The sequence below is a fragment of the Orcinus orca genome, chromosome 12 (assembly GCF_937001465.1).
Source record: "Orcinus orca chromosome 12, mOrcOrc1.1, whole genome shotgun sequence".
Taxonomy (NCBI): Eukaryota; Metazoa; Chordata; class Mammalia; order Artiodactyla; family Delphinidae; genus Orcinus; species Orcinus orca.
In genome coordinates, this window is record NC_064570.1 from 7,367,800 (window position 1) to 7,393,666 (window position 25,867).

The 25,867-nt window shown below is 46.8% G+C and overlaps 2 protein-coding genes across 2 annotated transcripts in view; one reads left to right on the forward strand and one right to left on the reverse strand.

Annotated features, from left to right (window-relative positions):
- The window catches only part of SLC22A3 (solute carrier family 22 member 3), an 88,678-nt gene extending 64,418 nt beyond the window's left edge, over window positions 1-24,260 (reverse strand). The window contains exon 1 of the mRNA XM_004278876.3: window positions 23,728-24,260. Within this exon, the coding sequence (XP_004278924.1) occupies window positions 23,728-24,162 (435 nt within the window). The 5' untranslated portion in view covers window positions 24,163-24,260. The remainder of the gene's footprint in view (window positions 1-23,727) is intronic.
- On the forward strand, window positions 13,411-13,849 carry LOC117196245 (cytochrome c oxidase subunit NDUFA4-like; the record flags this gene model as incomplete). The annotated part of the gene is made up of 1 exon (XM_033403931.2): window positions 13,411-13,849. A coding segment is annotated over one exon (345 nt), but the record flags the coding sequence as incomplete, so codon positions are not given.
- Window positions 24,261-25,867: the final 1,607 nt, after the last annotated feature.

A 25,867-nucleotide genomic window follows, 5' to 3' on the forward strand; every position in this document is an offset into this window, starting at 1 on the left:
ACCAACGAGATACAGGATTACGCATGGGGCAGGATTGCAGTACGAAACTAGATCACAGAAAAACTGGACCATGAGTCTTAATAGCAATGGGCATGTTGATAGCTCTATACGGTTTCTAAAGCATTTTATTATTAAGTATTCTATTTGATTCATACAAAATACGAACTTAAGATTCTCATCAGGTTTTATTTTCATGAAGCTTCAAATGAGGGAATAAATGCGAATGTATTTTAAACACTGTAAAATGTGACATGAAGATGTGAGTACTTACTACTAATGATTAGAACGTATTAGAGAGTATAGTCTGACTAAGTCAAATGTACATGCTTCGATTAATTAATACCAGCTCCCTTCTAACCTAGCTTGATAAATAATAATGTAAGATGGGCTTCCCTGGTGGCGCAGTGGTTGAGTATCTGCCTGCCAATGCAGGGGACACGGGCTCGAGCCCTGGTCTGGGAGGATCCCCCATGCCGCGGAGCAACTAGGCCCGTGAGCCACAACTACTGAGCCTGCGCGTCTGGAGCCTGTGCTCCGCAACAAGAGAGGCCGCAATAGTGAGAGGCCCGCGCACCGCGATGAAGAGTGGCCCCTGCTTGCCACAACTAGAGAAAGCCCTCGCACAGAAATGAAGACCCAACACAACCATAAATAAATAAAGCAAACTGTCAACAAGTAAAAATAAAATAAAAACACTATTATAAAAAAAATAAATAAAATAATAATAATGTAAGAGCACTGACAACACCTGGTTCTGACGCTGCATCTCCACTGCTTTCTGTGATTAGGTTTTAGAAAGATAGGGTTACAAGGGGACATTCACACGGTTGCCCAGATATAGGACTAGAAAGCCTCTGAGCCTTCCTACCCAAGGCCACACATCACGGAGCAGAGACGAGCATCCCTGCTGTGCGTGCTCTGAACCCCTGACCCATGGAATCGGTGTAAAACCAAGTCACTTTGCTGTACAGCAAAGATTGGAACAACACAGTAAATCAACTGTACTTCAATAAAAAAAAAAAAAAGTGGTGGTTTTAAGTCACTAAGTTTTGGTGTAATTTCTTCTACAGCAATAGGAAGTGGAATTTCAACTTCATCTGCAATGGTTCCTTTCTTTTTAGAAAAAAATCAAAAGTAACTATGACAAAATGCTAACATTCATTCATCTTGGGTGATGAGTGTGTGGATATCTGTTATGTTTTTCTTTGAAAAATTTTATATTTTTTAATTGAAACATTTACATGAAATACATTTGTGTTTCTAACATAAAACAGCATTGTTGAAATTTCCAGTAAATCTCTAAGTGCTTGTGTTAAAAAGAAGAGACAGAGGGAGTTCCCTGGTGGCCTAGTGGTTAGGATTCCGGGCTTTCACTGCCATGGCCCAGGTTCAATACCTGGTCGGGGAACTAAGATCCTGAAAGTCATGCGGGCGTGGCCAAAAAAAAAGAAAAAAGATAGAAAGCATTCCAAGAGACTTACATGGAAAGCTATTGTATTCTACTTTGTCCATTTAAGGATTCAACGATGGAGATGAGAATATCATAAAGTAGTCGATGAACATCACAAGCACATCACAGGACTCGCTCTGATAATGGGTCTACACAGTAGTAAATTCTGATACTGTTTTCCATTACAGGCACACCTCGTCTTATTGCACTTTGCAAATATTGTGTTTTTTTACAGACTGAAGGTTTGTGGCCACCCTGCATCAAGCAAATCTATCGGCGCCATTTTTCCAACAGCATAATTTTTTAAGTAAGGTATGAACACTTTAGGTTTTTTTAGACATAATGCTATCACACACTTAATAAACTACAGTGTAGTGTAAACATAACTTTTATACGCACTGGGGAACCAAAGAAATTGTGTGACTCGCTTTATTGCAATATTTGCTTTATCGCAGTAGTCGTAGGTGTGTACTTACAAATGAGTTTAAAATTTTCCTAATACTCTGCAATATGTTAGCATGCTACAGCAGCATTATTTACATGATTTTTTGAAACATTAATGGATTCTGACCTGACTGGGAAGGTTTAACAAGTAAACACAGGCATTCAGGGGTAGTTTATCAATACACTCTGTCATGCTTTGGAGATTGTGTTGTTTACAGATGGAGTGTCACTGCAAAAGTAAAGAACAAAGGCAAAATGAAGTCATCACGATGAAAATCTCCTAAGAGCGCCCGCTTTCCACGTAGGCACTGGGTAACCATGGCAACAGTGGAGCTAATGAAATACGTGACAGTTAAGCTAAGTTACTTCAACATTTTACTAAATAGAGTATTTTCTGCAGAGCATCTCCAGATTTGGGATCCAGGGTTCCTGGAAGTGAGCAGGAACCAGCAGACGGGGGAACGCCCAGCAGCGCCCATCTGTTTAAATGTGCTTGGCTTCAGCACACATTGGACAGGGCTGCACAAGTGAAACGGGAGACGCATTGGGACGCACAAAATGAGCAGAACAGTGAAATGTGAACTGGTGACTCTGGCATCAGGGTCACTAGGGAGTACGAATCACGCTCCTCCCTGGAGCACAGGTGGCACCCTGGGGTTCCACACCGGAGCAGGAGCGAGGGCCAGTGGGCAGCAGCCTGGGGTCTCCAGAGACCGTGGCGGGGTGGGAGGGGACCGCACCGGCCGAGGGGAGAGTGAAAGGTGAGAACCGGGAGGCCGTGAGACAAGATAACCCTTCGAAGAAACGTGCTTCTGAGGGCGAAATACGGGTCCTCAGCTGTGGGCAGACAACAGACATCGGGGAGGGGCTGTGTAGACCAGACACACTGGAGCGCGTTGCAAGGCGGGCAAAGATGCTCGTGGAGGGGACAGGGCGGGGCGCGGGGAGGTAGCACTGGCCTGAGAAGCGGGCAGGACCCAGCACAGGGGGAGACACACACCGTCTGTGGGAAGGGATGCTGTGACTTCCAGCGTGATGTGTCGTCAGGAGGAAAGGGTGGGAGCGGGTACGGGTGCCTTTTTTGTTTTGGCGGCAGGGCACGGAAGAAGCCTCTCATCCCGGGTCTTCGGTTGTCGGGAAAGGTAAAGGGAGGGGCTTTGCTGAGAGTGAGGGGCAAGGGGCAGTTCGTGGAGAACGAGAGTGAGAGAGGCTGAGGACCCGGCAGGAAGGCCAGGCGGCGCTGAGGTCCCGCGGCCGGGGGGGACGGGGCCCCGAGCCGCGGGGTGAGGGTCCCGCACGGCGCTCCGCAGCCCCGGCTGCAGAACGGGACCCGGAATCTAAGCGGGACGGGGCTGGAGAGGAGTTGAGGTCCATAGCGGGGGGACGCAGGGGCCTGCGGAGGCTTGGGGCGGGGCCTGCGCACCTCGCTCACCTGGCGACCCAGTGCCTACGACCCACCTGGCACACACCGGCCACTCCGTAGCCACCGCCTCTCGAAGGCAGGGCTGGGCATCCCCGGTGATGGCCGTGGCTTTCCGAGGGACTGGTGGGCGGAGGACTGGGGCACCGGAGCCTCCGTGCGGCAGAGGAAGGTTCGATGCCATCCGAACATCAGGCAGGGACGTGAGATCGACGCCGGATCGAGGCACCTGAACGGTTTCATAGACAAGAGTCTTGCTTGCTCTCTGAATAGAAAGTGCTGTGACCAAGATGACGTTTTCCTAAGACCCATTTGGAGCTGCGCAAGCTGGGCCGGAAGGGGAAACACAGCTGTGAAAGAAACGCCGCCAAGGAGCAAGGAACTGAGTTTCTGCGAAGAACCAGACTTCACGGGAACTTGACTTAAGGACGGCCCTGTGCGAGGTGAGCCAATCATCATCACAATGGAAAAGTCAGTAGCGAAAGCGAACCTCCTTCTGGATCAGGGGCTCCTCGCAGTGGGACCCCGGCACCCCCAGCATCAGCAGCAACTGGGGGGACCTGGAAATGCACATTCTCAGGCCCGACCCCAGACCTGATGATTCAGAAGCACTGGGGTGGGGTCCAGCAAGCTGTTTTCACAAGGCCTCCTGGTGACTCGACACTTTGAGAGCCACTGCTCTGGAGGCAGATGGCAGGGACAGGACACTGGTGTGGGGTGAGCTTGGCCTCAGGACAAAGCCAACTCTCACACTGTCCTGTCTTGGGCACATCACACAGGTATTCCCAGCCTCAGAGATTCCATCCTTTGGAAAATGGGAAAATAACACTTCCCTCATAGGCTCTTTTGATGCTGATGATAATACATTCCAAGCGCCTGGAACATACCTAACTACTATGTTTTTATGATCGAAAATAAATTCGGTAATCAAAATGGCCCCCAAGAGTACATAATCTCAGACAGACACATAAATTAATGGTTCATGGATCAAGTACACGTATCTTGTCACTTAGTAAAAAAAAAAAATCACTAATAGAAAACAATATGAACTGTATAAGGCAAAATATAACGTGGTCACTAAGACATTTAAACAGACGCTCGCTATTAAAAGGGAGGTCCGATGAAATCTTAGTTCCTCTGCATGGAGCAATCGCCTTTCTGACGATTCGGGTCAAGGGAGGCAATTATAGGCTTCACGAATCCACTTCACCCGCTTCGCTTTCTGATCCTGCGCTGAGCGAAGGAAAGTCCTTCTGTCATCTTATGACAGTTTCCAGGCTGAGTGAGTTTGATGCCAGAGGCTTTTATTCTCCCCCAAGCCGTCTTCTCTGAACAGGCCTCCTCTTTTCTGAGAGTGTTTTCATTCACATAAGCAACTAGTAAACAACGAGTAAAGCAACTTTGGGTAAGAGATCATCAATAAAGTTCTTTCACTAACTAGAAGCTTTCACAGCCTTTCTCTCTTGTGGGCCTTGCTGAGAAGGAATCTGGTGCCTCTTCCTTTGCTGAAAACCCACTGTCATTTGCATGCTTTCATTTCCAGGTTTGACTTGCTGAACAAAATAACTATAGCTCCTTTGAACACTCTGCATGCATTCTCCTCGTCAGTTTTTAATGTAGCACAACCATAAGTTAATTCAGCTTTATCGCTACTTTAGCACTGTCTTTGGCAAAAGAATATCTCGATTAGTTAAGAGAAAAGTGTAAGCGGCCGTAACGGCAAGCTCTCTCCTTCAAGATCTCTGTGTAGCAGTCCCTACTTTCAATCGTCAATTTGCCATGCAGAGGTTTTTAAGTATATGACTGAAATCATGTAATATGCACACATTGTTATCTCAGCCTCTTGTTTTAACTTATAATTGCATCATAAACATTTCTACATTATTATCTGTCAATTCAGTTTTATCATCCCTGTCATATTGTATCAAATGGGTACATTCTGTTTATTTAACCATATTACACATCTGCGTTGTTCACAGCTCTTTATTATTATACATCTTGTGAAGCATTCTTTCTACCTGTGGAGTGCTCGGGATGACCCACTGTCCTGGTGTGCCGGGGTTTCTCCCAGGTTTAGCGTTGAAAGTCCTCAGTCACAGGGAACCCCCTCAATGCCAGGCAATCTGGGACAGCTGGTCACCCTAAGAGACCAGCAAGCAGAAGACGAAAGTGGCGGCTGGCATGCAGAGCACGGTACCATAAGGTGGAAACTCCGCAGACAAAGGGGGGATGCAAGGCAGCCCCCTTGCAAGGGCACAGGGAGGGGGTGGGCATAGGGAGTCTGACATAAGGGTGAACCAAAAGTGGGGGCATGCAGATGTGTGGAAACAGGGAGGCAGAAAGCCACTGGGCGTGGCCCTGCTAAGGTTTTGGGACAGAGTCTGTGCAGGAGCTAACGATCTGTTGGTCCCATGTCGCACTCTCCCTGCCCCCTCGGGTCTTCTAGGCGCCACCTGCCTCCTGAGCTGGCCCATGGGAGCTCTGATCACCTGATGCAGGCCCCTCCCAGCTGCTGGCCTCCTGCGCCTCTGGGCTCCGCCTCTGGGCTCCAGCTGAAAGCGTGAGGGAGTTAATGCCTGGGAGGGAACATCTGACCCTGAGGAGGCAGAACCCAGGGAATGTTCTTCCTCCCTTTTCCCTCCCCAGCTCTGTCCTCCACCCTCTACTCAGCTTCTCGGGGGTCAGTTGCACAGGGGCTTAGAGGATGCAGCGGTGAGGGGTCCACTCCCTTCTCCCCGACCTCACCTCCCTGCCCCCGCTTCTGCGCCCTGGCTGCCCTGAGACGTAAACTAGCACATACGCCCTGTCTCAGGCTCTGCTGTGTGGGGAACTCAGATGAAGACAGTTCCTCCCTGGAGAACCAAAGGACAGTGGGAAAAGGGCAAAGTAAAAAAGAAAGAGATGACGGATCAAAGCATCTCGTTTCAGGATGACTTACAGAGTTATCTAGTCATGACTTCCAGAACCTAGTCCCCCAGAAGGTTCTGAACAGTATCTGCCCCCTCGTCTTCCTAACTAGGAAGATTATATGATCACTGAAGGCAAAAGTGATGCCTGAAATTCTCTATCCGAGATCACATAAAAGCATAATAAAAGCTATGGATTAACTAGAAGGCAATATTGGGGATGCACTACTAGACTTGATGATTGAATGATGACATTTTATAGGAGACTTTTGAGATGGAAACTGAGAGACATCTTCCATGTGACATGCTCAGGAAAGGCCTCCATCCACGCCTCAGTCAGTGGTCTGCATCCGAGGACACAGCATCCCCAGGTGAATCGTCATGTCTACCGACCTTCAGCAGTGCTGCCTCTGATTCCCACAGGTGGACAGCTCTGGGGAAGTCTCAGGTCAGCTGTCACAGAGGATAAAGAAATCTGCAGGCTCAGTACACATCAGACGCATTCAGTCTCTAAAGTGCAAATCTACGCATACGTTGACTTTCAAAGATGTTTGGTTGTGTACTGAAATTTAACACAAAGAAGCTGAACAAGCCTCAGGAAAAGACGCTCCCAACACCTTCCCAAGAAAATATCTTATATACAATCATAAGGGATGCTGACACTCCAACTTCTGAGTTTGAAAACATTTTTGTTAAGTTGGTTGTTTTGATTAAAATATAGAATTTTGGATCTGGAAGGGATCCTGGGGAATATTGATCCTGTATCTTTTCAAACATTATTTTAGAAGCAGAACTCTATTTCCCCTCTTAAAAACAAAACAGAAAAAAATTAAAAAAAAAAACAGAATCTTAACACCAAAATAAAACTGATAAAAGTAAGATTACTTTCCTGAAGGGGGCAGGCGTTGCAATGCCTAGGGTCACCAAAACAGTCTGAAATCCACTAACCTAGATCCTAACTACATTTCTAGGTTATACGTCAATTCATTCAATAGGCCAGGGCCTGGGGTAATTTCTAAGGCATCTTACAAGACCCATTAAGTGTCTTGGGTAGAAAAATCCATTTCCTTCTTTTTACCCCTTTGTCTCTTCTGAACCTCAAGGGCAGAAGGTTGGGTTAATTATAATGTATTATAATCATTGGTTATAAAAGACCCGTATCTTATTTTATTTATTCTATTTTGTCCCTATTCCTATTCCCATCCCATCCCCACAAATGAACCATCCTGATGTGTCAAGGTATATCTTTTGTTTGCATTCTTGCAGAATCTACATATTTTTAATTTCATGTAAAAGGCACAACTTTCCTGATGCTTGTTCAGCCTCTTTTTGTTAAATTTCAGTATACAACAAAACACCTTTGAAAGTCAACGTATGCGTAGGTTTGTCTCCAACTCCTTGCTGCCCAAATAACGCTGCCCTGAGCATACCTGCCTCCTGATAGATTTGAGATGTTCCTTTGGGACTCACGCATGGGAGTGGAATTGCTGTGTCACAGTATATGTTTGTAGATACCTAATTTGTATCAGTAGTTTCAGATTGTTCTTGAGAACAGCTCCATCTGCCCTCCAGCAGTAGATCTGAAATCTACCAACAGTTGGTACCACGGGGGCTTTTTGTTTCTCACCAGCCTAACAAGGGTAAGGTGCTATCTTGTTTGTATCTGCATTTCTCTGATGATGAGTGAATCTGCATGGGCTTCCTATGCTGAATGGCCTTTTGGGTTTCCTTTCATGAAAACTGTCTACATCCTTTGTCAATTTTGCTACAAGGCTTGCTATCTTTTCCTTGGTGATTTATGGAAGTCCCTTTCATATTCTAGAGCTAACAATTAATCTCTTGTTGGTTCAGACATCAAAAATATCTTTTCCAATTCTTCCATCCTGCAACGCCTGACTTGGGGCAAATTACTTAATCTCTCTGCACCTTCTTTGCCTTCTCTACAAAACAGGGATAACAGCCCACGCCTCACAGCGTGTGTGATGATTAAATGAGTTCATTATGTTTTAAATAGTTTAAATAGTTAAAACATAAAACATTATGTTTAAATGTCATCCAGTAATTAAAAAGACAATCAGGTTTCTAAGCAGGAAAGGTGTGTCAATAACTATCAGATTACATGTGGTATATTATAGTATGGCTTTCTGTGCCTATTGGGTATTAAGCTACTTTCATGGATTACACTGTAGTGTCTATTCAGTGTCACGAGAACTGGGTTGCTTAATGCATAGAACAACTAAGCCCAAATTTATCTCAACCCCAAACTGAATCTCAATATTCATAATTCCTGCCCCACCATCACTGCCCTGTGTTCATTTCATAGATTTCAGGGGCAGAGGGGAGTCTTTCGGTCTTTTCTCTAAGGCCAGATTCTCATGACAGGCCAAGCAAACTGTGACATGATATGGCCATTGCAAACTGCCCCAAAATGTGAAGCAAATTTGTGTAATTGACCCAACTAGAACATAGGCGTGAGCCACATCGGTGGTTTTCTAACCACAGCATCTTTAGAGAAAGTTTTGCTGTCCAGATTTACTGAAGGATTTCTTGTGCTTGTGAATAAAACATGCAATGGAGGGAGCTTCATGTTAGAATGATGTTTTAGTTCTTTTCACAATCTCTCAATCAAACTGGGGCTGGAGAGGAGGCAGTGGGCAGAACTGTCAGTCTGCCTCTGAGCAACCGTGGACCGTAACCCGCCCAGATCCATAGGGGCCCGAGGCGGGTGAAGAAATGGAAGCTCGGGACTTCCTGCCAAAGCTTGTAGCTGTGAGAATCTATTCTGGGTCTTTTCTTAGTCTTTATTACTGGGCTGCAGATGTACCAGCTCTAGGGAGGTGATCCCTGCCATGTCCCTTGGGGCTGGAATCTCAGTGTTCTGCCCAACAAAAGCTTCTAGGTGTTTGCCCCTAATTCCCAGACCCAAGCTGCCTCTCTGAGTGGACTTCCACAATATCTGTGACCAACAACTGCAGTATCACCAGTCACGTAGCACTTAGGTTGGGCAGACAACTGGATATGCACTTTGCATGCGTTACGTACATAAGCTTCCCATCAGCTCCACCCAGCAGCGATTATTCCCCTTTGGTAAGAACCTGAGCTCGGAACAGTCTCAAACTAAGAAATCTGCCCGTGTTCACACGACTAGTAATCCTGTGTTCTTAGCCACTCACCTGCCTTACCGATAGGCACAATGAACGAGTTATCTACAAGTTGATCATTTCTTCACAGTATTTTGCAACAATCAAGGTCATTATCTAATTATCTATATAGTGGATAAAGACATAGGTAGTTTTATTTTGTTTTGTAATGCACTTGGTTTGATTTAAAATTCTTCTGGAAGTGCCCTATAGACATACATACTGGATAGGGGAGCGCAGCCATCTGACAGGGATGCTGGCTGGCGGACAAATGGAGGCCTTAGGTAAAGGTGTTATTACCATTATTACCAAGTAGCTGAGACACAGAAAGAGCAAGATTCTCTGTGGGAAAGGTTCTTGGAACAATTTCCTTTACACTACAGAAACTCTGAAATTTATCTCTTTATTTGATTTTTTTGAAGTCGATGCCAAATTAATTTTAATTACTTTCCATTTAATTTTCTCCTCTGCCCTGGATACTTCATACTGTCAATTGTCCACGTGACTTCCCTATGAGGGTTTGCTTTGAAACCCTCATCTGAGGGCAATGAAAGGGCACTCATCTCTCAATAAATGTCTCCAAAGCATTGCTCTTAAAGAATTATCCATATTAAAAGCCCACACTGTCTTCTCCACGGTCCTTGGATTCCCATAAATGTGCTACCATCAATCTTCAGAATAAGAGGTTCTGGTGCCTAGGCCCCTCTGTTTATGTCTGACAGGCATCAGCTTACAGCATCCCTCCCTGGGGGCAAGAGACACACATGTCGTCTTTCATCTTGTGCTGTCGGCGGCCACACGACGCTTCCAACTGGCAGAAGCCCGTGAAATCAGAGCCACCCTGTGCGTCCGAGGGGCATAAGCCACCTCTGGGAAAGGCATCTGAGACGTGACGCTATCGAGCAGAGAGGATGATGAGAGGGTGTTTGCTGTTCTCCAGGGGGAAGCCTTCATCACACACCTGGGAGTGGGTTCACCCGCTTCACATGAGCGCCGTCCAGACAATGGACCCCCAGCCCCCTGAGGAGGTGGGCTCCAGAGACTTCACAACACCAACGGCAAAAGTTTTCAAAGCCCTCAGAAGTCACCAAACTGTCTCACAGGTCCCCCTGTCCTAAGAATCAAGACAATGTTCTTTCCTCTGGGCAGCAGGGCCTGCGGCGGCCCTAGCACCGTCCAACTATGATGGCCTCACTTGGGTCTCTCACACTGGACACCGCTGTGCTGAAGGCATTTCATAGAAAATCACCATTTTACCAAAGCTGCCCCCGTGTTATACAAGCAGTAATAAAATTAACTTTTCACTGCATAAAAAATAAAATTGCATTCCAGGCAATGATATACAAATTTGTCTGACATGTGAAACTCTCATGTCTGCATTATGAAGCCAAGAAAAATTAAACAGTTATATTCCAACAACTGCTAAAATAGCTGACATCCACCCAAGAGGAAAATGTCTCCCATCATTTGGGGGAGGAGAGCAAGAGAGATGGTTTGCGGTTTCCTGCACAGGAACCAGAATCACCGGTCAGGAGGCACGTGTCTCACTTCTCACCTTATTTGAAGCCTCCAAATTTCCTCCCTGAACTATTTTCTAAGAAACAAGAAAACACAGTCTCCCACACTTATTTGTAGATTTTATGACCAATCAATACAACACAAGTTAACAAGAAAACCCATAAAATAAAGGTTATATACTCCCTAAACAGACACAGTCTTGTCAGAATTACTTTCAAATACTTAAATGTCTTGACACTTAAGTTAAATGTTAAGTTTAATATTAAATTGTTAGTAATCAGATAACTGAGGCCACAGCGGGTGAGTGTGGACAGGCTTGTGAGGCTCCGGTTTGCATTTCCTCATGAGTGTCTCAACTTTCTGGTCCCAGTGATGGCCATTAAAATGCAAATCCAGAGCCTCACCTGTCACTTGCTCATCTCTCCTGCTCTGGCCTATAACCCTCCAACAGGGAGGTCCCCTGTCTCAGAAGACTGGGTTTCACAGCAGAATAATCACCTTCGTTTCTGAAGTCCAAGCTTGTCCCCATCCTGCCTCCCTCGGGTGGTTTCCACTGTGTAGGTGGCCCAGGGCGTGTCCCCTCCTCAGATTCCCCATGAAACTCTAGGGTCTACAGCAGATGTTACAGAGGGCGGGGACGGGCACCTGCTCTAGAATGTGGCCACACCCGTGCCATCACCCTCTCCTCTGTCCACACGGTTCACAGCACGCCCGCCAGGAAGTAAGGTGTCCTGGGGAAGAATCCATCCTGATTTCCGGAACTGAACACCTCCAGCTTTTAAGTTAGCTTCATCCCAAGCCACTTTCCCACTCATGTATGGATATGGTAACCCCAAGTTCAGGGTCAGGAATTAAATACCTGAAAATGAACTTGGCTGCAGAATGATAGAGGTAGAGGAACCTTGGAAATCCATTGACAGTTGACTACTCCACTCAGATAAGGAAACAGTGGTCCAGGGATGTTACCTGTCACCCCCAGTCACTCACAGCGACCTGTGCCAGGGTTCCCACATCTCGGATCAGCACCCTTTCCACTACAACGTCTGCTTCACTGACTAATCGGAGACTAGGATCCAAGCTTTCGGAAAATATTCAACGATAATCACCACACTCATTTTCTGACTTTCATTTTTAATTTCCCTGAACACAGCTTTTAAAGTTAAATTCTAAATCAGTCACACACTTTGAGGGACGTGCTTGGCGGGGCCCGTACTAGCCATACAATTTAAACGCAAGATTTTTTTCTTTTTAATCACATTTATTTATTAACCTTCGTATGAGCCCCTACACCGCATCCCTCATGGTTTTCCTCTAGTGTTACACAAGCATCAGCCCCGAAGTTACTTTGCTTTATTACAAGCACAGAAAAGTCAGAGCACAGCAATCCTTAAACAGCCATGTTACTGATCTCTCACCCACATAAAAAGGCATTAACTGTCATTGGCCATGCTTGTGTCATTGCCATTCTAGAAAGCTACACCAAGAACCTTAAGGAACTTTGCTATTTCCTCACAGAATAGAAATAAACTTCCTTTCTTGGTTATAGTTTAAGAAAAAAAATGAGGAATAATTGGAGAGGTTTTATTTTGTTTTGAAATGTAGGCAGTGTCTCCCCACCCCGCCCCCAATGGCCTTGGAGGGCTCAGTACTGCACCCTTGAACTGCTGCCAGCCAGGCGCCCATGTGCCCCTCGCTGACCTGTGCCCTGCACCTGTGCCCTGCTGCTCCCGGAGCCCAGCTCGGCTGATGACACAGACACGGCCAAAAGTGCCAGGACAGCTGAGAAAGGCCTTTTCTGCACAATGGACGTCAGCACATAAAAATAATGGCCCCAAAGAGCCAGCCGTCCGGCTCCTTCCCTTTCACGTTCCAGGTCGCATCCCCCAATTAGGATCTGAGGACGACAGAGTCCCCGTGTAGACAGGGGTCGGGCGGTGGCGGCTGTCCCCCTGCTCCAGAGGCCTAGAGCCACTTTCTGCAGGGCCGTGCCCGCTCCCCCCCCCCCGGTGATCTGTCAGAGCCCGTTGGTGTGAAGGGGAGGAAGAAAAGCCCTTGCTGGCTAAGTTATGAAGAAGCAGCACTGTACAAGGTTATCAATAAAACAGATACCTAAGAATAAAACCTGTGAAATTTCTGTAACACCTTCATACTGAAAACTACAAAACACTGTGAGAGAGACTGAATTACGCCTAAGAAAATGCCGCAACACATCACGTTCAAATTACATCAAATACACCATGTTCCAAAAATCAGAATTGTTAAAATGGCCATTTTCTCTAAATTAATATACAGAATTAATGCAAAAATAAAGCAGCACTGTTGAGGGGGAAAGAGCTTGTTAGAGTCTCTGAAGGTCAATTTCAGGGTTGGCTGAGCCAGTTATAAAAGGGGTCAAATATTTCACTCAATCCCTTTCCCGTTCACTCATTAATTTAATCATGGGATTTATTAAATGCCATGTGATTTCATCACAAATATATACTGAACAGTCTCTGCCCCCAAGAAAGCTGCAGTCTAGGTCCTGGGTGACCCTGGACGTCCACTCCTCCGCGGCGCGGAAGCTATTTAGTCTCGGGCCTTGCAGGTTTGTTTTTCTCTCCATTTGGACTCAAGGCCTCTGTCGCAACCACGCTCTGCCTGATCATCGGTCAGGCCAAGAAGCATTCTAGTTTGATCCCCCTCTTTGTATTTATTGGAGCAGGAAGTACTGGCGCAGCGCTGTACACCTGCGCCTGGCATTTGTTCAATCCAGATGTCAGCTGGGACAGAAAGAATAACCCAGAACCCTGGAACCCACTGGGTCCCAATGATCAGTACAAGTTCTACTCAGTGAATGTAGATTACAGCAAATGGAAGAAAGAAGGTCCAGACTTCTAAATATCATGTTTCACTATAAAGCTGCTTAGAATGAAGGTCTTCCAGAAGGCATCTGCACAATTTTCCACTTAACCAAGAAACGTTTCCCCTCTAAATGCACGAAATCATGCTGGTGTATTTGTGTTGGGGTTTACACTGGAAAAAAAAGAGAAAGAAAGCTGCAGTCTGATGAGGAAGGTAATAGGCTCAGCACACAGAGAGGGTGGCTGGGGGCTTCCCTGGTGGCGCAGTGGTTGAGAATCCACCTGCCGATGCAGGGGACACGGGTTCGTGCCCCGGTCTGGGAAGATTCCACATGCCGCGGAGTGGCTGGGCCCGTGAGCCATGGCCGCTGAGCCTGAGCGTCCAGAGCCTGTGCTCCGCAATGGGAGAGGCCACAACAGTGAGAGGCCCGCGTACCACAAAAAAAAAAAAAAGAAAGGGTGGCTGGGCAGACGAAGGAAAGCAGACCCCCAGAGTCGGGACAGGGAAGGTATTTCTGGAATAGGTAACTCTTAGCTGCATCTTCAGGGAAAAAAAAATGGAACATCCTCAAGAAGAAAGAGGAAAGGTATTTGGAGAAGAGGAAACAGCACGCTCACTGCCCAGGGAGGACAGCCAGGCATGCCCTGGAAGGGCTGCAGCAGGGGTGCCTGCAGAGGAGAGGGGCCCGTAGGGGCCTCAGGCAAGGTCATGGTGACCTTGTGCACGGACCAAGGGGAGGACTATCTCGAAGGAACCAGCTTCCCTACCATTTCATCAGGTGCCTGCAGCCTCCAGGAAACACACCAAAATGTGTATTTGTCAGGGTAGGCTCACAGTAAGAGCTGTAACAAACCTCCCCCAAATCTCAGCGGTTTAACACAAGAAAGTTTATTCTTCATTAATTTCACATTCCCATGCAGAGGAGGTGGAGGGGAGGAAGATGGGGGTGCCCTCCCTGCAGGCTTCAAGCCCCGATCTTCCAGCTAAGGGCTTTGCTGTCTTTGGGGTCTTCAGGACTCTCTGCCGGCAGATGAGGGAAGGAAGCAAGCAGGGAGATTGCGAGGAGAAACGTTATTCTGGCTCCAGGTGTGTTGCTTCTCCCAACATCACTGACCAGAACACATCACAGGACCGCCCCCCACCAGCTGCAAGGGACATTGGGAAATACAAACTAGCTGTGTGTCCCAGAGGAAAAGTACAGGTGCACGTGTCTTTTTGAATTATGGTTTTCTCTGGGTATATGCCCAGTAGTGGGATTGCTGGATCATATGGTAATTCTATTTTTAGTTTTTTAGGGAACCTCCATACTGTTCTCCATAGTGGCTGTATCAATTTACATTCCCATCAACAGGGCAAGAAAGTTCCCTTTTCTCCACACCCTCTCCAGCATTTGTTGTTTGTAGATTTTCTGATGATACCCCTTCTGACTGGTGTGAGGTGTACCTCATTGTAGTTTTGATTTCCATTTCTCTAATGATTAGTGATGTTGAGCAGCTTTTCGTGTGCCTCCTGGCCATCTGTATGTCTTCTTTGGAGAACTGTCTGTTTAGATCTTCTGCCCATTTTTGGACTGGGTTGTTTTTTTAATATCGAGCTGCATGAACTGTTTATATATTTTGGAGATTAATCCTTTGTCTGTTGATTCGTTTGCAAATATTTTCTCCCATTCTGAGGGTGGTCTTTTCATCTTAAAGAAAGATGTGGGACTCCTGTCTTGGGTAAAGGGACGAGGCTTCCATCCCAAGGTCTGCAGGGTGTGTTTGGGGGAGGTGGTACTTGCTTCACCCACACATGGGCTGTTCCACTTGTGATGATCTTGTCACACTCCTCAGGTGTAGTCTAGGGACCACCTGCAGGGGCTTTACACGCTTGTGAACAACAAAGATTCCTGAACCCCACCCTGATCTTTTGATTCCATGTCTGTGTGGGTGGGTCAAAGGAATACACATCAACCACTGCTCCAGAGGGCAGTCGATAAATGGCTACAAATAAATGATGCTGACGATGAGAGAATGTGGGAATAGAACATCCTTTTCCTCATATATTCCTCTTGGACTCCTCCTTCTCCTCTGGGGCTGAGGTCAAGGTCAGTGCACACTCTGCTTCGATTCACCCCCAGTCAATCATAAGAAGGCATCCCTTCACCACACCTGTTACCACTCTCAGTACATTACTGTCTCGGGGCAAGTCTCTCTGCCAGAACTCATCAGACAATTTTATCTACCTTTGTATTACCAGCCTAGCCCAGTGCCTAGCATATAACAAATGCTAAAGAAATTTTAATTGATCTGTAGCTGATAATCTAATAAATCAGTTGCCAGAAAGAAGCAGGGGATGCTTTTTCATAGTCTCGTTCCTTTTGGCTCTGGGGTTCATACACACATCACTGCATGGATCTGCCTGGTCATCCTGCTGCCAACACCAAGTAGCAGACACCTAGTGGGGTGACTGCTCACTCATTAAGGTCTTGCTTTCACTCCATTAAAAAAAATCTGTTAAACTATTAATACACTTTTGTCATCAGCAGAAAGGACTAGTTATTTTAAGGGACTCTTGTTGAAAAAATGAGATTCAGCATAAAACATAATTTTTGTTGAATTGTTGGTGTTTCAGAAAGTAAGGGGAAATCATACACCTCTAATAAAAACAAACAACAATGACAGATTCAGCAGTTGTAGATGCACCAGGAAGTCCGGAAGGAAGAAAATGATTCCAGATCGTGGGTGTCCAAGCTCAGAGAGAAGCAAGTGCAAATCCGCTCTGCAGGCAGCCAGGTTTCCCACAGAGACACTCAACCAGCTGGGAACTCACAACCAACACGTAACAAACAAGTGCCAAACACATAACAAGCGACAAATAAGAGATTCAAAACACCAAGGGCTTCAGGCAGTGTAATTACCAGATATAAAATATAGAGTAATCATACGTAAAACCCTTAAAGAAACTGAAAAATGGAAACACAAGAATGAGTAAAAAAATAAGAGACTAACAATAAATGACAAGGGATATCTGAAAGATAACAAACATAACTTTGATAAATGAAAAAGATAATTGCTGAAATAAAAACTTCAATGAATGGATTAAACAGCAGACTTGATACTGCTGAATAGAAACATTGTGATCTGGAAGACAGGTCTGAGAAAATATCTTAACTATCATATAGATATTGAAATGAGAAATACGAGAGAGAGGTTAAGACTCATGAAGGACAGAAAAAGAAGGTCCAACTTATGTCCAAGTAGAATCTCAGAAGGAAAGAATAGAGAGCAGAAAATGAAAAGATAATGGCTGAGAATTTTCCAGAACCTACCAAAGAACCAAAATTCACAGTGGAAAGGAAACGCAACTGGTTCATTCTACAGCTATTTATTGAGTGCCTACTATATGTCAGACACCCTTTAGAGGCAATGCAAACCAAGCTGGATAAATAAAAGAAATACCCACGAAAAAAAAAAAAGAAGAAATACCCATCTAGACACAACCCAAGAGAAAAAGACAGTTAAACTGATGACAGATTTTTCAAAAGTAAAATGAGAGCTACAAGGCAGAACTAACATCTTCAAAGGGTTAAGGAAAAATAATTGGCAACATAGAACTATTTACCTAGCACAACTATCTTTCAAGAATAATAGCGGGGACTTCCCTGGCAGTCCAGTGGTTAAGACTTCACCTTCCAATGAAGGGGAGGCAGGTTCAATCCCTGGTCAGGGAGCTAGGATCCCACATGCCTCGCGGCCAAAAAACCAAAACATAGAACAGAAGCACTATTGTAACAAATTCAATAAAGACTTAAAAAATGGTCCACATCAAAAGAAAATCTTAAAGAATAATGGTGAAATAAAGACATTTCCATATAAATAAAAACTGAGAACATTTACCACCTAGAGATACACACTAAAGAAAAAATGTTAAAGATCTATATGAAAGGAAGGGGGGAAAAGAGATAGGGTATGGAATAATGAGTAGATAAAGTGTAAGTATAAACCCAAGCATACACGATTTACACAAAACCCATAAATTGACAATAAAGGAACAGACCTAGAATATTGGCTATTAATGCCTCTAATACAGAAGAAGTGACTGAATGAAAGTGTTTAAGATCTTAAATTGTTTAGGAGGAGGTTGGAGTATTAAATTTAGGTTTTTTAAAGTAAACTTAGCAAAATTTCAGGAGTAACCACTAAAAGAATTGAAATAAAGAATCTAAATTCCACAACAAGGACCTACTATATAGCACAGGGAACTATATTCAATGTTTTGTAATAAACTATAATGGAAAGGAATCTGAAAAAATATATATATATAATGAATCACTTTGCTGTACACCTGAAACTAGCACAACATTGTAAATCGACTATACTTCCAAAAAAAAAAAAAGGTAGAAAAGCTGGGGAAAAAAATCTAAATTCCAAACAAATAAAGGAAGGAGTAAATAGAATAAGAGAAACAAATTTAAAATCATTTTTTAAAGGAAGGGAAAAAACAAAAAGAGCAAGACAAAGAAAAAAATGGTATAATAAGCCCCAATATACCAGTTTCCACAAGAAATGGTGAATAGGCTAAGCACAGTAGTTAAATGCAAAATCAAGTTATATGCACTTTATAAGAAACCCATCTAAATTATTAGAACATAGGAAGTTTGAAAGTAAAGGATAACAAAACGTATAGCAGGCAAATATTAACCAAAAGAAAGTTGGAGTAGCTAAATAATATTATACAAAGTAGACCTCGGGACAATATACATCATGGATTTTAGACAGAGTACCAACACTATAATAAAAGGTTCAATTCACTATGTAGATTTTTAAAAATTCTAAATTTGTATGTACATGCATCCAATCTCACGTGTACAACTTTTAAAATCTGCTGGAAATATAGGGAGAAGATGACAAACCCCCCAACATAAGGGTAAATTTCAATACTCTCTATGCTTGCTAGACCAAGCAGATGGAAAGTTAATTAAAATATAGAATATTGTAACAACACAACTGACAAGCTTCAAATATTGGACATCTATCTATAAAACCCTACACCCAATAGCTAAAGACTGCACACTCTTCTCAAGCATGTACGGAATGTTTATAAAAATTGACCTCCAAAAAGAAAGTTCCAATAAAATTCAAAGAATCAGTATCAGGGACTTCCCTGGTGGTACAGTGGATAAGAATCCACCTGCCAATGTAGGCGACACGTGTTCGATCCCTGGTCCGGGAAGATCCCACGTGCTGCAGAGCAACTAAGCCTATGCACAACAATTATTGAGCCTGCGCTCTAGAGCCCGTGTGCCACAACTACTGAGCCCGTGTGCTGCAACTACTGAAGCCTGCACACCACAACTACTGAAGCCCGCGTACCTACAGCCTATGCTCCGCAACGAGAAGCCACTGCAATGAGAGGCCCGCACACCACAATGAAGAGTAGCCCCCGCTCTCCTCAACTAGAGAAAGCCTGCGAGCAGCAATGAAGACCCAACACAGCCAAAAATAAAATTTAAAAAAAGAGAGAGACTTAAAAAGTAAATGGTAAAAATAAAAAGGTCAATAGAATACTTAGAAAATAAAGACAAATAATTATTAAAAAAAAAAATCAGTACCATTCAGACCACATTCTCTTACCACTCCAAGGTTAAATTAGAAGTCAACAATTAAAAGGTAAAAAATCGATGTATGTTTAAAAATTTTAAACAAATATCTAAATAAATCATGGGTCAAAGAGGAAATAATGGAGATTAAAAATACTGAGAATGGGGCTTCCCTGGTGGCGCAGTGGTTGAGAGTCCACCTGCCGATGCAGGGGACACGGGATCGTGCCCTGGTCTGGGAAGATTCCACATGCCGCGGAGCGGCTGGGCCCGTGAGCCATGGCCGCTGAGCCTGCACGTCCAGAGCCTGTGCTCCGCAATGGCAGAGGCCACAACAGTGAGAGGCCTGCGTACCGCAAAAAAAAAAAAAAAAAAAAAAAAATACCGAGAATGGAATAATAACTAAAACCTGCATTTCAAAACTTGCTGGGTGTAGTCAAAAAAAAGTACACAGAAGGAAATCTATAGCTTTAAACATTTATACTAGAAAAGAAGAAAGGCAGGAAAGAATTGAGCTAAGCAGCTAACTTAAATTGGAAAAAAAGCACACCCATAGTAAATCCAAAAAACCAGAACAAATAATAAACAGGAAGATAACAACAAGGTGCTACTGTATAGCACAGGGAACTATATTCAATAACCTGTGATAAACCATAATGGAAAAGAATATGAAAAAGAATGTATATATGTATAACTGAATCACTTTGCTGTACAGCAGAAATTAACACAACATTGTAAATCAACTATACTTCAATAAAATAAACTAATTTTTTTTGAGCTATACTTCAAAAAACTAATGCAAACTAAAAAAAAAGAGGACAAACTAATGAAATAGAAAATGAACAATACCATAGTTGGTCCTCTGAAGTAATAATAAAACAGATGTTCTCTTGGTGAGGTTGATTCAGCAAAAACCAGGGAAAGCACAAATAATATTAAAAATAAAAATAATATAAAAGTAAGATCTTTCTCAAGTGCTCACAGCGAATCAGAGACTCAGCCCAGAACAAAACTTGGGCCTGGCTAAACTCCTTTCTCCAGTATTCATGGCGGTGTGTTTCCATGCTTAGCAAATAGTAGGGACCGGATGCTGATGACACTAATGTCTGGGGTTGGCCTCCTGTTGTGGGTTGGACATGCAGGAAGCAAAGCAGAGACATGAGAAGCAGTGGGACAGCCCCAGAGATCGAAGCAGCCTCCACATTCTTCAATGGGTCAGCCACTTCCCTCAAATGGACTTTCATTTTTTGTGTGTGGGAGAAAAATTATCTAGAAAGGGCAATTCGGTCTCTTTTTAATGGTGCTCTGAGGCCTGGTTCCTAGTGAGAGAGGAGCTTTTTTATCTCCCCATCCATGGCACACAAGCAAGCATTTCAAAATCTTAACATTAATTTCAGAGTCTCACTCCCTGGGCAATGAATTGAAACATCTGGGTGGTAAGAGCTTGGACTTCTCTGAATCACATCATGCTTTCTTCTGCCCATTGTCTGACAACCACATAGGGCTGAGATTCGGACGTTAGAAAAGTCTGTGCTGAGGTCATTAAATGTAGGTGAAAAATCCACTGCATCACCTTTAGCAGGAGAAACCAGGGGGGAGCTGGACTGAAAGGGCCCTGACTTCGCACTGACTTCTGACTTAACTCCTTGGCGCTGTTTCTCTTTGTAAGACGTAAAAAGGGTGGATGAGGTTTAAGTGCCCATTCTGCAACACTCACACCGAGAGTACAGACTGCCTCTCATCTGCAGCGGATCGTGTTCCGGACCGTGAAATGAAATAAAATGACACGCTGGCCAGAGGACCAGGATAGGAACTAAGTAAACAGGAAGGTTCAATTAGATTTCTTGCAGGTTCTAAAGTGTGAGTGATCTGGTATCATGCTGTGTGCACCTGTTTCAAGGACCTAGAGCACTGCCTGGAGGAAAGGAGACGGATTCACAATCAAGACCCCCGGATCTGAACCCACCTTGGCTACATAAAAGGTCTGGGACGCTAGTGGGTCCCTTCGCATCTCCTGCCTCAGGTTCCTATTCTAAAAGCCGGGACAATGCTGTCTCCCCAGCAATGGCGCAAGGATTAAATATAACAGCCATATGTTGCCACTCTGGAATCTGGTCTCCCCTTCCGCGTTCTGAAGTCTCCCAAGTCACCCCCTTTCCATGACTCATATGTTAGGTCTCAAGTCTCTGAAAACACACTGAGATGGGTCACGCTGACAGCATATGAAAGAACAAACACTAATTGGATCATATGCAAATCCAAAGACAGTAACATATTAGCTGTGCAGAACTCTGCGAGGGAAGGAGTTGTTCTAGATGCTGAGCTTTCTGAACAGAAGGAGGGTTTCCTCTCAACAATCAAAACATTAAAACAACAAACCAGAAGAAGCAAACAATTTAGAACAACAACAAAAAAATCTCTCTCCAATATACTTCCAAAACTTGTCAGAGGCCTTAAGGGAGCATTCGGAACAGCATTTTACTTTTCCTTGAAGATTTTTATCATTGTTCTGAGAACAGCCATCCAGTGATGACACTGATGGCATTGGTCGGACTGTAAAGGGTTTAATCCAAGCCCTGATACTACAGATGAGAAAGCTAAGCCCAGAAGGGTTAAGCTATCCACCCAAGCCACACAGCTGGATGGAAACCGTGCCAGGACCAGGTCTCCGGAACTCCCACCTTCCAGAGTGCCTGTTAGACCTTCATAAGACCCACTGGCCCTCCTCTGAAACCACCCTGGAACCCCAGAATGCTTTTAAAGTACCTGTCTGGACACTAACTTAGAGATTTTTGTCTCCCTTCTCTGATGTCTATGGATCATGCTTTGCTCATGGAAACCCCACCGGAGTGTGTGTTCATTTGATTCTTCATTTGAGATCTGTATGTCTTCAAAAATCAGGCGTCTACTCTCCGAGCAGCGTCTTCTGGTTTGCCTGGAAAGTAGCACTAAGCGGCCACCTAATGGATACAACTCGAAGGAAATACCAGTGATAACACCCTCTCCCACCCAAGCCCACACCTTATTCATTTCAAGAGTGACACCCCTAACAACAAGACCACCACAGTTTATAAAGCAGTCCCGACCATGACCCACAAATTAGGTAGAAATTAAAGTACCCCAAACACACATACACATGGCCTTTCTGGGCTGCCATGGGGTTTGATCTCTAAAGCACTTAGCAGAGGACCACACCCAGTGTGCTAACACACAGAACATGCATAACCTCAAAGACCTACAATCCCAGCTTCAGAGAGACTAGGTCACCACCAGACCAAAGAACACCATTAACAGGCAGAAGAGGCACTGCGAACTCAGAAGCCAGTGTTCCCCCCATTATTCAAGTAGGTGCTTAAAAATTCTTTATGACAATAAATGAAAGACAAACATTTTTCTTTCCCAATTTGCCTGAGCACATTCAATCACTTGTTAGAAATTAAATTGATCCATGCTTGCAGCAAACTTCAATAAAACTGCTCATCCCTTCCCTGCAAGCTCAGTGGAGGCAGTCCCTAAAGTCAGAACTCACCAAGATGAAGATGCAAACCGCCAGCCCAGCGCAGCGCAGAAACAGTTCTGCCGCCAAAGGTGAGGGCACCTAACCCCCAAGGCACTGAGAGCTCAAACGTAGCCAAAAAACCGTGGGGACTGTCCCCACCCGACCCCTGCAGCTACCCCCCCCGCCAATAAGTGGGGTGTCCACTATGTATGCCTTACAGCCTCTTCTGCTGCGTTCCTGTCACTTATTAGCAAGAAAAAAAAATTTTTTTTTAATTCAAAACCTCATCTTTCCCAACTTCTCTCAAATGTTGCTCTTTGCCCCAAAGCAGTTTTGCCAAAATCATGCTCCCGGGAAAGCCTCGACCTTTGCACTTTTGCATTTCAGATAATCATTTGGGCAACTACAGACAGTTGGCGCTGCCTTCAAACGCTGGTTTCTCCTTTCCTTCGCCCCCTGGGGACCACGAGCTGGCGCGGACGTGCTCAGCGTCGCTCGCCCCAGACACTGAGGTTCTCTACCCGCGTCCATCCGTCATTTCCAACTATTGCGCACACACATCTCACAGTCAACGAGCATCGTACAGGATGCTTCGATCCCTGAGGAGATGTGTGCGAAGCATCTTAGCACTTGGCTTCCAGGGCGGTTTTCGTTCACACCTAAACCGAAGCACCACTCCGTTGCCTCACTAGTAGAGACAGGTAAAGCAAAGGCACTGCCAGGGCAGTTACGACGCAGCACCACGCTTTCAAGCGCGGGATGAACCCGGTCGGTCCCCAGAGGTAACCGACAGCTCCCTGCCTCCGCGGACCTTCCCGGCGGCCGGCTTCACCGACTCCCGGCGTCCGCGAGGGCTCCGCGCGCCGTCCGCTCCCGGCCGGCTTTCGCCGGCGGGGCGGGAGCGCCCGGCGCGGACCCGGGCCCTTACCTCGCTGACGATGGTCGAGTGGGCCTGGGCGTACCGCCAGCCCCCCCGGCACGGCACGAGCGGCGCCGAGCGGTTGGGGAAGGCGGCGAGCGGGTCGGCGCAGCTGAGCGCGCCCGGGGCGGCGGCGCTGGCGTTGGCCGCCTCCAGGAGGTAGCGCTGGCAGCGGCCGTCGCCGCGGCGCTCGGAGGGCGCGGGGCCGAGGTGGGGGGGCGCCGTGCGGTTCCACTCCTCCTCGGGGCTCCAGCCGCAGCGCTCGGCCAGCGCGGCGGCGCTCGGCCCGCGGCACCAGTAGTGGTCGGGCCGGCTGCCCAGGAAGACCACGCCGACGAAGAGGAAGGCGAAGGTGACGCCCGTCAGGCACAGCAGCAGGAACACGCGCCGCTGGAAGCGCCCGAACTCGCCGGCCCGCTGCAGCGCCTCGTCGAAGGAGGGCATGGTGCGCGCCGCCCGCCCGCCCGACTCCCCGAGCGTGTCCTGTCGCCCGCCGCCCGGGCCTCCGAGTGACCCGCGGGCCGGCCGGCCGCCTCCTCCGCCCCGCCGCCTCCCCCGCGCACCCGCCTCACGCCCCTGGGCGCCGCGCCAGCGGCCGCCGCTCCTCCGGCCCCGGGGCCCCCGCCCGCCGCACCCGTTTCCGGTCCGGGGTCGCCCGCGGAGGCCCGGGCCGCGCTCCCCCGGGGCGCCGCCGCGGGGTCGGGGTGGGCGCGCGGCGGGGCGCGGGCGGCGCGGCCTGGCGGAGCGCCACCGCGCGCCGCGGACCCGGCCCGGGACTGCGAGTGACGCGCATAGCCTCCGGCCTGGCGCGGAGCTCCATTTGGTCCTTGCCAGCAGCCTGTTCTGCGGGCGGTCCCGGATCGGGCTCCAGAGAAGAAAGTTCCAGGGCCACCCAGCGACTCCCAGGCTCCTGGGACTCGGTTTCTAGGTGGTCCGGGGTGCCGCCTAGGGGACCGACGACGCGCGCGCTCCGGGTCCCGCGACCGTGCCAGGGGAGCCCCCTTCCCCCTACACCCCGACAGTTATCGTCCCTTGGGTGAGCAGAGCCGCCCGGCGCACCCCTGGGGCCGGGCAGCCGGATCCCAGAGCAGTGGACCGACTGCAGAGCTAGGACCACGCGGGATTAGATTTTGGCGACATCTCAGAGAGCGTCCAACTTTTTCAAAAGAGCAGCTGGGCAACCCACAGGGGTGTGAGGCGTCTTGTTCAGAGTCCTGGAGTTCTAAGTGAGAACGGACCTCAGCCCCTTACAGGTTTCTTTAGCCAAGGCTTTCGCTCTTGGCCCTGAAATCGCCCAGAAAGGGTGTTCGTTGGTTGGTTTCAATCGTTGTTTTTAGCTCCCTTATTCGCTCCCAGAGATCCGCAGAGCTGTGTGCGATCTGGCGTCCTGGCCTCTGCTCCGCGTCCAGGCTGCTGTGTCCATGTCCACACTCGGATGCCCTCCCCGGGCCGGGTTAAAAGCCCCTTCGCGGCTGCAGCCTTCAGCTATGCTGTTCACCCTGCCCTCCTAACAGCGCCCTCCCTGCCCTGGCCCAGCCTCCCCCCTCAAGACGTATCTTCTGAGAATTTCTCCAGCTCTTCTGCCCAGAACCCCACCCCAGCCGTCTGAAAAGCGTTCTACCCTTAGCTCACTTTTCTCAGAGAGTAGAGAGGCCGGTAGAGCGCAGGCTGACTTTTCCTCCTTCCAGAGCAAGGACCGGAGCCAGGCTGCCTCCGTTCACCAGCTGTGACCTTGGGTACCTTACCGGGCCAGCCCAGTCTTCTCATCTGTCAAATGAGACTGATAACTTCCTGGGGTCGCTGTGAGGATTGAATGAATTATTACACATAAAGTGCCTGCCGACGCACAGTCTGCCCTTTCACATGTTAGCTCTTATTACCGTCGTTCTTATTTGCTGCTGAGTTAATACTGTCTTCCGTGCAGGGATGTCCTAAGGATCCTGGGTACTAGGAAGGATAAAACACCTGGTGGCCGGTGGGCACACATGAGGGGCTCACTGAATGAGAGTTCTCACTGTTCTGTCATCCTTGTTCCCAGCTACTGAAGCTCATCTGTCACCTGGTTAGCAGCGACTTCTGTGTGTACAGAAGTTCCAGGGTGTAGTCCATATTATTGACTGCCCCCTGGGACCCCAGACTCAATCTGTCC